The following is a 15,326-nucleotide window of genomic DNA, read 5'->3' as shown; positions in this document are numbered from 1 at the left end:
AGGAGGGAGGGAAGGAGGGAGGGAGCGATGGAAGGAGGGAGGGAGGGAGGGAGAGAGGGAGGCCCCGCTCCGCCCCGGGGAAGGGCAGGTTTCCCCCCGGGCAGCCGCATCCTGCCCACCCGCCCCCGTAAGCCGCTGTTGCGGTGTGTTTTGTTCTTTTGTTTATTTATAATTTTTTCCCCCAGTGTTTTATTTCCCCCCGGGCCGCGCGTCACCTCCCCGCGGGATGCAGCGCGGAGCCCCGGCCGGTCCCGCTGCCGCCGACCCCGCTGCGGGCTCCCCGCGTCCTCCTCGGAGGGACCCGAACCCCGGCGTCCCCCGGCGCCGCCTCCTCCCCCTGCCCCCTGCAAACCCTGGGCTGCCAGCGTCAGGTCGGCTGGGGACAAACCGGGTTACCCGCGCCAGTTCCCCCGCACTCAGCGATTGCCCAAAGCATCGCCTAAAGGGGAGGTTTGGAAAACAGTTGTTGGGAAATGTCACAGAGGCCACCACCAAAGAGTTCCCACACAAGTTACAGCTCTGTAGCGCTGAGACAGAGCTCATGGGCACGGCCTTTAACCCCCAGGTGACACCAGCCGTCGTCAAACATACCCCTTGCTTTGTCCGGTATTTGGGGTTTGTTGTTTTTTCCATCCAGCACCATTTCTGCACCAAGCTCACCCCCGTTTTCTTTACATGAAGCAACAGCTTCAGCCTTGAGCAAGATGCAAACGCCACAGCTGGCCAAACCCTCTTCCTCATTTTGCTTCAAGGCTCGTTTGTGGGCACCACTTTGAGACTGTAGAGCTCCCCAGAGCGGAGCCAGGCCTCCATGCCAGCTTTGTCGAGAAACGCTTATTTCTGAGAATCTTGAAAGCCACTCTAAAAATCAGGTTTATGCACTTACCGAAACGCAGTAGGTGTTCCGAACATTTTAAGGATTAAACTCCTCTATGTCGGCTAAAACACAGCAGAGAGGGAATGAGCCATCACCAGCGCTCCACAAGGCTGGGCTCCCCTTTGCCGTTGGAAACCTGGTTTAAAATCAAGGCCCTGATGATCTGCCAACAGCCCCGATGCAGCACTAATTAACGGAATGTGTAAACTAACACCGGACTCGGCTCAACCACACCCTAGTGCTTCTCTCTTCTTCCTTACCTGGCCCAGCTCCAGCAGAACCAGGTTTAGGTCTGGTGTGGCAATGCCACAGTTAAATCTGCTGTTTCCAAGCAGGGTAGCTCCGGGGCTTTAATGGCGCTCAGCTTTTCTATAGTCACCAGGTGACCGGCACCCACCAAAGGTTTACACTCACAGGAGTGCAATCCTGTCTGCCCTCAAATTGCACACTACAGTCAAAATGAAATTTTCTTCCAAAATGAGGATCTCGTTGCTGGCAGTCAATGCCAGCACATCACATACTCAGTAATAGAACGGTTTGGGATAGAAGGGATCTCCAAGTCCACCCATGGGCAAGGACACCTTCCACTGCCCCAGGCTGCTCCAAGCCCTGTCCAATCTGGCCTTGGACATTTCCAGGGATGAGACAGCCACAGCTGCTCTGGGCACCCTGTGCCAGGGCCTCCCTCCCCACCCTCACAGGGTGGTATTCCCCATCCAACCCTGCCCTCTGCCAGTGGGAAGCCATTCCCTGTGTCCTGACACTCCTGGCCCTTGTCCAAAGTCCCTCTCCAGATTTCTTGGAGATTTCTTGGCCCCTCCAGATTACTTCAGTCAGTTGTGATCTCCATCTATTCACCCATAAAAGCAGAGCAGGTGAATGACACACAGTGCTGAGGGGAGAACACACACAATAAAACATTTCAGCTAAGCTGGGGCTGTTGTTTCCCACTCTTCACCCTCCTCATTCCCCCTCTGCACAAGGACACACGAAACAACAGTGCCAGGACTTTGCACTGTTAGACCTTTCTGCCTGAACCCTGTTTTTTCCCTTTCTGCCAGCACCATCTGTTTCTGCAGCGTAAACAGCAACAGCAGACAGGTTAAAAGCAAGGACACTTTTTAAATGAGACTCCCCCTTCCATACCACTTAAAAAGAGCACAAAGGAGCTTTGCCTACATTTTCCACTAGTTTTTTTGTACCCCTGTGTTCATAAAGCCTGCATTGATTTGGGAAATGTCACTCCTAAGAACAGAACACTACTTCGTGACTGCACTGCTCCCCTCAGTGTGTTTACAACACAGTCAAGAGGGTCTTTTCACTTTTTCCCTGCTAATTTCTTAGCTTCAAGTAGACAATAAAAGTGAAATGGGTGGAAAACGACATTTGCGTTACAAAACACGAATCTGTTCAAGAGCAGACCATGATTTATTGGCAGTTATTCTGAAACCCGTATGACTGAATACAATAAAAAGATACTTGTAAAAAAAAGAAAACAAACAAACAAAACCAGAACAGGAAAACAAACAAATCTCATCTTTAAATGCATCACTTGAAGGCATTGATCAAGGGGACACCGTGTGCTGGCAGCTCCTGGTGCAGCTGACGGAACAACATGGCACATTTGTTCCTTTCCTGGGTCCTGCCGAGGGTGTGGAACAGCCGAGCTTGGAAGTAGAGAACGTCTCTGAGCTGCTCTTTGCAGTCCACTTTGGCAAAGTAAGTCTTGGCTTCATTTAGATTCAAGATAGCAGATTCCAAAGCTGTGGGAAAGAGGGGGACATTCATATTTAAGAAAATATCACAGTAACAACTCCAAGGCAGCTCAAGTCTAAGGAGGCCAATTACAAATTCCTCAGCTTTTCAAAACCATTTGTGTCTTAGCAACGTGGTCTCTCAGCTAGTTTCTATTATTCAGCCTTTGCTGCAAAATATGTGTGTGAAAGTATGCAGATAAACAATATTCCATTATAAACATCTGTGCAACAACTAATTCCAAATGAAATTTGTATACAATAACCAGGTAACACACTCTGGTGTAGCAGGACTCCAGTACAGACACTGGTTTGCACTTCTGAGCAGTTTCAGAGAGAATTACCCTTCACACTACCTTCAATCTTCTTTTGTGGAGTGTAGGAAGCTGCAGAAGCCACCTGACATTTGGCCACCAAGAACATGGCACAGCCTTTGTCCAGGACAGCTCCGTGGGCCAAGACAGGTTCTATTGCCATGTGCAGGATATTCAGGGCTTGTTCAGGAATGCCAAGGATCAGCTGAAAGAGAAATACTTGTTGGTCTCACACTGGAATCCACTGATGGGAGCAGCTTCTTCAGGGAACACCAACACAAGCCATGTCTGTTTCTGATAACGTGATGTAACATGCACCATTTATTTTCAACTTTTTCCCCACTATCTTCTTTTAAATCAAAACTTGTGAGTAGAAATGAGCTGCTCTCTGAAATGATTGGGAAAGGCTTCTCCACTCAGCGCTGACAGCCATGCCTCTCAGAATAAGCAATATAACTGAACTCATTACCAGCATTATTTTTAATATACAAGCCAACTTGTGCTGCTAGAAAGCCAAAATACCAGCATAAAAAGACAACTGAAGACATTAAGACAGGGGAAATTTATGCTGCTTAATTACATACAATAACTATACATTTTAGTGATACACATGAAACTCAACTTTTATTAACTTCCTCGAAAGCTTTCACATTCAGAGTTTACTTCTTCACAATCAATAATTTAATTCCAGCAAGGTTGTGTTCTTAAATCTCACAGGAGTAAAACCAGCATCCAGATCCCCAGAATAAATGCAGCCCTGCAGCCCTGTGAAAACACAAATCAGCCCTACCTGGGAGAAAGCCAAGTTGAGCACGGTTTCAGAGGCCAAGTACTGCAGGCTGTACTCGCGAGCCAGGGCCAGAGCCTGCAGCAGCACGGGCAGCGCGATGGTGTGGCACGAGGACCTCCAGTACAGCTCTGCCATGCACAGCAGCACCCTGGCCAGACAGGGAGCAGCAGTTACAGACCTTCACTCTGGGTCAAAAATGTCCACTTGTTCCCAGGGGATTATTCCATCCACAATGGGATTGGTTTTATTACGAATTACGCTGCTGCATATACAATACATTTAAATTACACCCTTAAGAGGAGATGCCACAGGCATACAAAAGATTAAATAATATATATAATATATAATATACAATATATAATATATAACATCTTTATTTAAATATCTTTAAATAAAGATAAATAGCTCTCTCAAGATTTACACCAAGGTAAAACTACACACACACCCATTTCCTATTTATTTTAGATGCAGTGTTTCCTTCTTCTATGAACCTTCATGGAACTTTAACTTTACCACCTTTTAGTTTACATAATAATAACTAGGTTTAAATGACACAATATTTTGAGGATTCCTCCATACTGTGATTAATAATTGAAATGACTCTGTAATCTCAGAATCACAGCAGGTAATCTGAAGACTAGTGAAGTCTGAACACAGACAAATTGAAATGGCTGATTCTAATCACTGCAAAGTGGCTTTAATACTCTGCAAATGAAACATTCTTACCTAATCACCATCTCGGTGTTCTTGATTTTCTGGCAGTGGATCAACAATTTCTGCAGAAGTTTGTGTGCCTCTGACATTTGATTTTGGGCTTTCAATACAATGGCTTTTCTGTTGTGGTAGAAAGAAAACATCACTGTATTTTTGTACTTTGTACAGAATTCTGCTCTTCAGAACACAGTGAAACAGGTCTCTATTTTGTGACCTGTTTCTTATAACTGCAGACTGGCACCCTGACAAAGTGTACACATGCTGCACACACAGACAGGAGGAAAAACAGATCTCCCTGGTGCCAACTGGACAACTCCCAGGCAGAAAGGATCAAACTCATAAAACAGCTTTAGATAGAAACCAGGGATTGCCAAAATCAAAGGCCAAAGAGGCAGCAGAAGTGGGAGGACATGCAAGCTAGACAGCATAAGTAATTATCTGTGAGAAAAACAGGTATGAGGTAAAGCAGCTAAAATTGGCCTGAGCTAACAAGGATATGGAGCAACAGGAAAATGGAGAGCAGGGAAGTCAGGACCAAATGCACAGCAGCAGGGGATGGGTACAAATGCCCTGAACCAGACACTGAGCAGAGTATTTAAAGATCAGGGAATTCACGATCAGTCCAATTCCAGAAGGACAAGCATCAGGTCCCACAGCTTGAATGCTGCTCTTCTGGCTGACTGGCACTGGCTGCTTTTAGGTGTTTTGCCTTTGAAAATTGACAAGAAATTCTTTGAACACTATGTTGGTTTTCATATTCACCAAATACCAAGTTTTAACTGTAACTATTTTTAACATGTCATTCTCGTTTAGGAACAAGACCACATTAAGGTGAGTGGAAAAAAAAATCACATTGTTCCATTTTGGAGATGTAGAAACCAGGCCACAGAGGAATTCACTCAAGGCCTGAGCTCCCTCCCCAGCTATGCGACATAAAAATCTGCCTTGTGCTCAGGTTTGAGTATAGCAGATTTTGAGGACCTCACCGTGACAGAGTCACAGCCCTGGAATAACACCAACTTCAGCTATTCCAGTTCTTAAAATGCCCAGAGAAACAATTACAAATTATTATTGCAGCGCATGCTCTAAGGGAATAGCCCTAGAGGTTAGATAACATGACCTTAACTAGTCCTGGAAAGGGAAAAAAATGCAAGCACATGTGACTGCCAGTGATCACTGTGCTAAATTTGTCATGATCTGCATGGAACACACCTGCAAGTGCACCAAGACCCACGATTTCTCACCTGTATACACCTTCAATGCTATTAAGTGCTGTAATTCCTGCTACAAGAGAATCTGCTACGTGGTATCTGCCATCGTTCATGGCTCGCTCAAACTGTATTTTCTGATCAAACAGCATCCAAAGCTAAACAAAGAACATCCAGAAAAAAGCTTTAGAAGTTGTGCCTGCTCATTTTCCAATCCTAAATTAGAATTTACTTTTTATTTTTCCCCGGGGGGTATTTGTCTCTAGACACACTAACTCCACTGTCCAATTATTGGATTTACTGAATTACTGTCCTCAACAGAAATGCTCAGGTCTGGATTAATGTTTCAATATTGAAGCTCACCTACTTGACTGCATTTTATGTGAAAAGGCTCTTTTAAGTCATTACTAATGATTGGAGACTTGTAGACAAGTAGACTTGTTCTGTAGTGAAAAGAGAAGGCTCACACTACATCTAATGGGATCTCAAGCACTTCAATGTAAATACTATCTTGTACTATCCTGTAGCAATGTTTCCCAGAGTCACACAAAAATCAGGTTATTAGCCTATTATCTCAGTTATTTCTGGATTGTAATATATCAAAATAAGCAGCACTAATTAAACAGAACTTTGAAGCTTCAAATCAATGCAGAGCATTTAATTGCTCTATGTGCTCATGAAGCAGATGTGTATTCCTCTCTTAATGAAATTTCTACTTGAACAGCTTCATCTTAGGAGGTTGTGGTGAGAGAAACGTCTCACCAGTCTGAAAACAACACAGGCAGCTTTTCCATGCTTTTGTAAAAAAACTGATGCTGCACAGCTTCCCATGAGGACGAGCCAAGGGAAATGAGGAAATGTATAACCCGAGGCATCCAGAGGAAAATTCAGGAGCAGTGGGATTCAGATCCTAATGTACAACAGTTACACAACTTACAGCTGAATGCTAAGTACTCTACCTGTGCATGCTGACTGTTGGGAGGGAATCTCTCCTTTAGGTGTTTCAGTATTTCAGAAGCAGCTGCAAAGTACCCCTGGAACACAGAAGGACACTGATTAATGCACCCTGCTCCCCTCCCTTTCAGCACAACCCTCGGGGAAGGGATTTGCCCAGCAAACACCCTGCATTGTCTCTGCCCCCAGAGCGGGCGTTAAAGGCAGAAAAAAACCACAAGTCGAGTCTTGCACCCTCTGTCAGCACCGCCCACAGGTCCTCTCAGCAAATGGCACTTGGTGCAAGCAGCCCTGGAGCTCACCTGCTCGGCGTGCAGCTCTGCCAGGTGACACAACACCACAGCAAAGGACTCGGTGTTGTTCTGCTGAACGCCCACGTTCACAGCCTCCAGACTGTTCATGCTCAGCAAGGTCTGGGCTTGCTGAAGTGCCATGGTGCTTGTGCAAGAGAAATATCTTTTAGTTTTCAAGCAGCAAACAACAACCATTTTTAATCTATGGTCTTGTTATGACAATAGTCTACGTTGTCTGGTTAAGCCAGGGGCCTGGGGAGAAGGAAAACTTGTAAAATAACTGCTGTCCAGAGGCTCTGCACTGTGCAGGCACAGCAAGTACTACAGACTGAAAGCTGCACACAGCCAAAGCACAGAGATGCTGAAAGTGGGGGCACAGGAACAATTTATGATCTATTTGCCTCTACTAAATGGAAACTCTATCTCTTCTTCAGTGTGAGTTTTAAAGAAACACAAGAGAATGGAAATAATTGCACTCAGCCTGTACTGAATCACAGTCTGATTGCTTTATTTTAGTGCACTGGAGAGACACAGTCACTTGTTACACCTATATAAATGCATTATGTGCTAACAAGTGCAGCAGCTAATCCAGGAGTTCCAAACAAAGCAAATACCTGCGGCCGTACAATCTCCAAATGGCTGTTTTCTGTGCTATGCTGATGTCTATGAGCTCTGACAGGCTGTGCTTCCAATGCAACAGATCAGAATCTTTTAAGGCATCCATCAGTTTGTTGGCAGCCTTTCCTGCAAAAGCTCTTTGCTGAACCAAGGACTGTATTCCCAAGGAAGCAAGATACTGGGAAGGAGGAAAAAAAACATACCTACAGTGATGGAAGACAACAGAGTACCCCAGGCTTGCAAATTACACTGGAGCAGAGTTCTAAACTACTAAAAAAGAAACCCAAAAAGGCAGCACAGACAAAGGAACACTGCTCCAGGCATTTCTTTAAATACTCACTTATGCACACCCACACATATGTGAATGTCATTTTGTTGGATGTGAAAGGTAATTTCCACTCCCCCACACAGAAATCTTATGGAGGAGGACAGGAGCAGTACCTGGATTTCTCCAGAACTGCTGTGAAAACAGCCTTTGCTTTCCTTCCCTTCCCCACAGAGGCCATGGCTGCTCCTATCTCCCAGCAGTTTTAGTCCATTTTAGAACAATTCTCTTAACAAAGCAATTGTGGATTTGGGGAAGACAGAACTAAACATTAACAGACAACAGATCTATCAAAGGGGAGGGCTGCCCTGCAAGATTTCATGGAGCTGTACAAATAAACACGTGTTCAAAGCCCTGCCAGAGGCTTCAGCACTGAGCTTCAGGGAAGGTGGAGCCCTAAGAACCTCCCCTGAGCACCAGATTGTAACAAAATGTGCCTGGGCCAGTAGCCACAGAGAGATTTTCTGCCTGAAAATCAAGCAAGTTAGAAGGAAAACCAGTGAGCCTTGCAATAATGCTCTGGCATTAAAGCAACTGAGCTCTGGCTTGTTAATATGAAGCATAAAAGTCATAGAAACAGCTGGATCTTGGAGTGTTAAAATGTTTGTTTAAATCCAGTCCCATATTTTGAACAGACAAGTCACAAAGCCCCAAACTCTGAACACACACACGCCCATCGCCACATGGGTTTGTCCCAAAATAAAGTTAAGGATTGATGAAATGGACTCACTGGCAATCCAAAATGTAAGGATTTGTTCACAGAATGCTCCAGCAGAACACAGCTGTCAAATATCTTCTGCTCCAGGATGTACAACCAACTCTAGCAAGGAAAAAGATCAAATTCTCATTGCAAATAACTGATGGCAGCAGCACTTTTAACTTGGCTTGCTGTTACAGAATGCGCAAAAAGTCACTGGAAATGCAAACCACTTGAGGATTGATTCTAAGGAAACTTCTACTAAATGCTGCACAGCAAAACATATCAGAAGTGCATCTAGGCTGGGATGCTGGTGTGGCACCAGCCAACCTGGAGGTTCAGTGGTGCACAAAAATACTGTGGAATGCAGCACCTCAGGAGTTTGATACCACTGATGTCAACTCATTATAATGTTAATTACAGGGAAAAAAACAGAGAGAAATCCAAGTCCTTCCCTCCCACTTTGCTTGCTCTAAAGGTGGCTCTGAGAATTCAACAGACAGGAAGGAGGAAGCTTCTGAAATTCTTTTTACAACATCTAAGACTCAACTTTGAGCTTACTACTGAGGATACTGGGATAACAATTCCTGCTTAAGGAATTAACCCCGAGCTGCAACAAACCCTCCCATGATCCTTGCCCTGTGTGCCAGCAGTGATGCCACCCCGCTGCTGGGCAGTCAAACGCTCTGGGGGAGACGCTGCTGTGAGAGGAGCTCTGCAGCAGCTCCCTGAGCAGAACCACTCCAGGTGGCTTGCACAGAGCTCTTACCAGGCAGTGCTGCAGGCACACGTGGTCATTGGACTCCTGGGCAATCCTGATGGCTTCCTGAAGGGCCAGTTCAGCCTGCTGGCTGTGACAGACAGACAGACGGACAGAGGGAGGACAATTACTGTTCCTGCAGTGCTTAAGATACAGCATCCTGATCCAGAGGAATATTGATCTGAATTGTGCATAGTGCACTCAGATCTCTGATTTAACGGCCTGTGTTTTCCTCCCAGCACTCAGCAGTGCATTCTGGTTTTCAGGACAGTAAGTCTGACAGCATCTGCAAACCAAAACGCAGCTGTAACCCCTACATGGCCTTTCAAGCCCTGTACAGGCCACGGTGCCAAGTTATTGTTTGAACAGGGGCAACATTTAGAATCTGCTTGTGTAGAAATTGTTACTCTCAACTTTGCAGTGTCCTTCCCCTCTCCAGTCCTTTCACATCGTGCCTCCAGGCAGCAATCAATAAATGCAAACCATAAATGAAGACGGGTAGGCCAGCTTTATCAACAAAATAAACCCCAACCCATGTGGCATTTTAAATTTTAAAAGCTTGGATGGCTTTTTTGGTTTAATTATTCTTTTGCCAGATCATCAGCTCTGTGTTGACTTGCAGAAAACCAACCACACTTTCTTGAAAAGATGGATGAAAATAGGCATTCATGCCCACTGACCTTTCTGAGGTCATGGAAATGTAATTGAACACTTAAAATACCCAGGACACAGACAAATGTCAACTCTTAGATGGCTCAGTTATTATGGAAACCAAATAAACATCAAAACAAAAACAAACCCAAACAAACCAAGATCGGAAGAGGATCCCAACCCAACCCCAGCTGCTGTCAAGCGGGACAAAGCCCCAGCAGGGTTTTTAGGAGGGAGGGGAGGTCTCTCGGGGTGGCTGAGTTCCCTACTAGTGGCCGAAGCGGCAGTGCAGCGCCGCCAGGTTGAGCGCGGCGTAGCGCAGGCTCCGCCCGTAGCCCTCGTCCCCGTTGCTTTTGCTCTCCGCCCCCGTGAGGATCAGCCGGTCGAAGTAGTGCAGGAGGCTGTGTGTGGAACTGAAGACATCCTGCACCCTGAGGCTGTTTAAGTAGCTTAAATAATGCTGGAAAGGGGAAATAAAATCAGTTTTAATTGTACAGATACCAAAGCAGAGGTTTTGTTTGTAATTACTCGGTGTTTCTGTCCAAAACATGTAACTGTGAAATACTGATCAGAAGTTGCAATACTGATACTACCTGGGCAGAATTTCTGGATAAAATTGGATAATTTTTTGGACAATATTGGCCGTTTGCCCTAACGGGATCTGCCAAATGGTGAAGATTACAAGGTCAGAAAGATCCCAGAGAGTCTGAGATCTCTGCAGAGGTGGAATTTCTGCATTTATGTGGGAGTGGAAATGGAGGCAGGATGCACTCAGAAAGATACTAAGAAACATCAGCACTGCTTCCAAATGCTGTGCAGATAGAAAGGAGATGCTAAAATTGTGTCTTTTCTTTTTGGCTCTGAGACTGGCCAGGATAATCCTTTATGCTGTGAAGTCCAGGCAGGGACTGTGGCAGCCCTTCCAAGGGGATCCCCTTCCCAACAGCAGCAAGGAAAATCCTGTCTGCTCAGCCCAGGGCTGCTGGGAGGCAGAGGTGGAAAGCAAGGCAGGAAGGAGCTGAACTCTGGAAGTTGCTCAAGAAGAAGCTGTTGAGGGACAAAGCAAGAGCTCACAGCACAGGTCTGGCCCCTCAGCACGAGCTGTCTGTGGCTTTCAGTATAAATTGCTGTTAAGGACCAGAAGCAAAGTGAACAACAACCAGAAAAATTAACAGATATTGCACTTAATACTGATTTTTAAACTACAGGAGAATGAGGCCTGAAATTACTTAGGAAAATGTGATATAAGTTTATAAGTTAAATGTGATATAAATGATATAAGTTTTAGATTTAGTTGAACAAGAATGCACTCAGTCCCACCAAAATTAAGAGGTTTATATCTGTGCATGAAGGGGGAGTACTTTGCTTAATTAAGGTTCTTGTACCTTCAGGAGTTTTAGTCTGAATTACTAAACATTTACATGCAACTTGCTCACAGTTTTATCATCTACTTATATTTCAATAGAGAATAAATTACTTCCAAATAATCCTATCCTTGAGATAAGAAATCCTTTTACAACCATTCTGGATGAAGAAAAAGATACTTACTGCTTCAGCAAAGTCTGGATTAAATTTTAACAAGTTGTTCAATTCCTTTTGTAAAGATGCTGGAGCAAGAGCCTTTGTCTCATCATTCTTTAGCAAAGAAGCCTGGAATGAAATTTGAACAGTACAAGTAAGAAATGTTACTCCATAAGGAGGGTTATAAAAATACATTGTGGTGCAGGATTTTCAGGTTGTTATCTGCTTGGAGAGGACATTAAAGAAGATTTTGTGGCAGCTCTGTCTATTATGACAGTGGCAGTTCTATATTACATTATAGTGTTCAATTTCCAGAGATCACAGAAACCAAGTCAAATAAAATCTTATTCAAAGGACTGTTTAAAGGCATTTAAAGAATCCTGGTTAAATTTCTCTCTGAAGAACTATTGCCACACATTGCTCACTGGAATTGTATGTATCTTCTCATACAAAAAAAAAAAAAAAAAAAACCCTCAGGAAAACAAATTGATAAATCCAGTTTGCTTTGGCAAGCAGTTCAATTAATTTAAAAAATCACAAAAATGTAGCTACTAAAATTAGCATTACTGACTATTGAATTACTGACATTTGTGTCCATGTGTATTTCTGTTCCCTTTTTTATTTACCAGCTGGAATAACCAACAAAACTGCACATTTCACAGAAATGTGAGGCAAGCAGAGCAGAAGGACCTTCTGAGAATCAAATATCAGCATATGGTGACATGTCTGGATGAAACACTCACAGCCCCAAGTGCTCACACTGAGCAACAACAAGCAGGATATCAACAAGCCTCTACCAGAGCACAGAAAGCATCTCAGCTGACACTGGGGGTAAAATTCAAGGTGAAATTCGTGTTATGGAACATTTCCTCCACTTTAATGAGAATTAACATACCTGCTGAGAAAGAAAATACTCTGCTTGTTTCTGGGAAAGAGGCCCACTGCAGGCTATCTCTTCTTCCCTGTAAGACACACTCTGGTTAGAAACAGGGGCAAGGAAAGACAGCACAGAAACACATTTCATCAGACACCCCCACTGCTGCTTTATAAAGATTTCTGAGATATTACAGCTCAAAGCATGAAAGAACACTGAGAAAACTTAATAAAGAACAAAATCTACTCCATCAAAGTCAGCACTCCAAATGATTTCACAGAGTTTAGCTTCAACCTGCAGAGACTGTAGTTGAGAGCAGCATTACCCTAAATACACCCTAAAAAACCCTAAAGAAATACAGCAGAGAGAAGATTTGCAGCTGACATGTTCAAATGGCTCTGCTCTGGTTTTTCTGTCCTCTGAAGAGAGTCCCAAGGAGATGAACTGGCACTTTGGCCACATCCATCACAGCTGGAAACAGCTGGAAACAGCTGTTCTGCAAGACATTCACTCTGTGGAAAGCCAGCAAGCCCAGCACCCAGCCAGAGCCCAAAAGCTGCTGTCTGACTCACCAATTCCTGCACAAGTTTATACAAATACAGGTTGCAAAGTACATTTTAAATACATGGACACATCAAATACTTTCAGGATTATTCTTACAATGGAGCATCTCTTCAGCAGGTGAAAACTCTCAGTGTTTGCTTCTCCTTTTTGAGGTAAATAGACACAAGTTCTTTTATTTGGAGAACGGTGAAGAGCAAAACAAAACCACTCAACTTCTTATTGAGCAATCTTCCCTTGCTGGCAGCAGAAGTGACCTCTCCAACAGTTTTAGCACGTCACAACCAGAGGAGTCACCCAGCAGTGGGAAATTGTGGGCAGCAGCTGCCCTCGGGCTGTGGTTCCCTAGGGGAGGACGAGGATGGGGCAGTGCCACCTTCCCGAGCCACTGACAAATGTCACCACACGGTGGCACCAAGGAAACGAGCGGCCACAAAGCTCAGCCCGGCTGTAGGAGACTTTAAACAAATCAAAGATTCATTTTCTTAAAAGGTTTAAAAGGCTTTAACACGAATTGATCACCTTAAAGGCCCATCAAGTTCTTCTTTCTCCATTTTCCCATCCAGCTCCTCTGGATTTGTCAGCTCCATCTCATTCTCATCAGCTCCATCCTTTTTCTCATCCTTCTGGAAGTACTGCTGGAGTGCTGTGTAAAGTTTGTAGACCTGGCTGAAGGAAAGCTTGTTGTATGCCAGGATCATGTGGCGCAGGAACAGACCTGGAGAGGGAAATTCCTGCTGTGAGCAGGGCTGGCAGCTGCTGCTGCAGACAGGAGACAAATCCATGGCCAGCAGCTTCAAAAACATCATTCAGTTCCTCATCAAACAGAAATCAATGAGAAATTAAATAGAAATTACTGAGTCTCATCTCAATGACACAACTCAGTGTTGCAGGGTGTAAATCACCCTGCAAATCTCACTAAAGATAAGTGATAAATTGTTAAAATCAGTGACAACCTCACAATGTGCAAAACTATCAGTTAATATGCAACATCTGAGCAAGAGAAAAATGACATTCTGCAATTTGAAACCTCCCCAGAAAAACAAAGCTGTGTCCTGAGGGAGTGACATCAATGACAGATATCACAACAAAAATAGCTCATGGATAACAATTATTTACCTACTACACTTGTTTTATGAACTTCTGGCTCTGTCCCTGAGAATGAATCTGAAAGATCATCAAAAAATTGCTCCATGTCTTTCAGCTCTCCTTCTGCCATAAGTTTTAACCTAAACAGGGGAAGAAAATGTCATTTTTAGGGTATTAATACAGACAACAGGGGAAAAATGGCATGTTTTAGGGTATTAATATAGACATCAAAATATTCCCCTGCTTCCTGCATAAATGAGCAAACACAAGTGATAACTAACTTCTTGGAGCCCAGGAGGTTTTCATACTGAGGAAAATAAGATCATATTAAATAGTGATAAGCCTAATAATAATAATAATAATAATAATAATAATAATAATAATAATAATAATAATAATAATAATAATGTTTGGGCATGTTTTTCTTTTTAAATAGGTCTTTATTATGAGAATAATTAGATGAGATGGTTATTCTTAAAACAAATAGGAGCCCATTTTATTTTGGAAATTAACAAATTTTACAATTTTAAAAATTGTTTCAAAAATTTATAATTTTTGTACTGCTTGCATTTTTGGAATTGTGAGTTTGCTGTTTAGTGAGTTATTTGATATGACAACAGATCTTCTGTCCTGCAGAAACTTTAAATCTGATGACTTCGATGTTGGTGCCTTACAGAACTTAGTTATGACAAGTATGAAACTTGTCCAAGTAGAGTTTTGGCCCAAAGTGTGCTTTCAGAGCCTGACATTTGCAGGTTTCGGGGCACCTTCCCGCGCTGGAGCGGACACGAACAGCGCAGGGGATCCCTCGGTGGCTCCTGCCCCGCCCCGCCCGCCCGGCCCCGCCCCGCCCGCCCGGCCCCGCACCTGATGTGGACGGAGCCGGCCAGGTGCGGGCAGCACTCCTCGATGGCCTTGCGCAGCCGCGACAGCGCCATATCCGGACCCTGCGGAGGACAGCGACATGTCGCGACAGGCCGCGACACAACGGGGCCGCCCTTCCCCCCGGCCCAGCCCCAGCCCGGGCCTCGACCTGCAGCAGCGGCAGCAGCAGGCGGTTGAGGCGGCGGCGCTCCAGCAGGCCGAGCTGCGGGCCGGCGCGGCCCAGCTCGCTGAGCAGCACGAGCAGAGCCATCTTGTGCGGGGTGACCCAGTCGCGGACGCCGAACACGTTCGCGTGCACGACGCCGTTCGTCAGCATCGGGTTGAAGTAGAGGCTCTCGTGCACGCTCGCCATGGCGGCGCTGGGGCCCGCCCGTCGCCCGGGAAACCGCGCGCGCCCCCGCCCCGCCGGCCAATCGCCGCCCGCGCTGCCGGCGCGCGCGC

At 44.9% G+C, this 15,326-nt stretch overlaps 1 protein-coding gene across 1 annotated transcript; it reads right to left on the bottom strand.

Annotated features, from left to right (window-relative positions):
- Positions 1-2,286: 2,286 nt before the first annotated feature.
- ANAPC5 (anaphase promoting complex subunit 5) lies at positions 2,287-15,250 on the bottom strand. Its single transcript, XM_066562361.1, has 17 exons — positions 15,034-15,250; positions 14,868-14,947; positions 14,031-14,140; positions 13,434-13,629; positions 12,372-12,438; positions 11,504-11,605; positions 10,225-10,415; positions 9,314-9,395; positions 8,578-8,667; positions 7,519-7,700; positions 6,914-7,049; positions 6,617-6,691; positions 5,694-5,815; positions 4,462-4,569; positions 3,736-3,883; positions 2,988-3,150; positions 2,287-2,640 (listed from the first exon to the last, which is right to left on the bottom strand). Exons 1-17 carry the CDS (start codon positions 15,235-15,237, stop codon positions 2,426-2,428), a joined length of 2,271 nt encoding a protein of 756 aa, XP_066418458.1. The 5' UTR covers positions 15,238-15,250; the 3' UTR covers positions 2,287-2,425.
- Positions 15,251-15,326: the final 76 nt, after the last annotated feature.

This window comes from Molothrus aeneus, chromosome 18 (genome assembly GCF_037042795.1).
Source record: "Molothrus aeneus isolate 106 chromosome 18, BPBGC_Maene_1.0, whole genome shotgun sequence".
In the NCBI taxonomy this organism is placed as follows: Eukaryota; Metazoa; Chordata; class Aves; order Passeriformes; family Icteridae; genus Molothrus; species Molothrus aeneus.
Note: the sequence above shows the minus strand (reverse complement) of the source record. Positions and strands in the feature narration are given on the sequence as shown.

Excerpts from the sequence above, each read along its gene's own strand:
- ANAPC5 (XM_066562361.1), bottom strand. The coding sequence starts at position 15,237 with ATGGCGAGCGTGCACGAGAGCCTCTACTTCAACCCGATGCTGACGAAC. Across the intron at positions 12,439-13,433 it reads GAACTTGATGGGCCTTTAAG|GGAAGAAGAGATAGCCTGCA; the intron begins GTGATCAATTCG and ends TGTGTCTTACAG. Across the intron at positions 11,606-12,371 it reads AGTATTTTCTTTCTCAGCAG|GCTTCTTTGCTAAAGAATGA; the intron begins GTATGTTAATTC and ends ATTTCATTCCAG.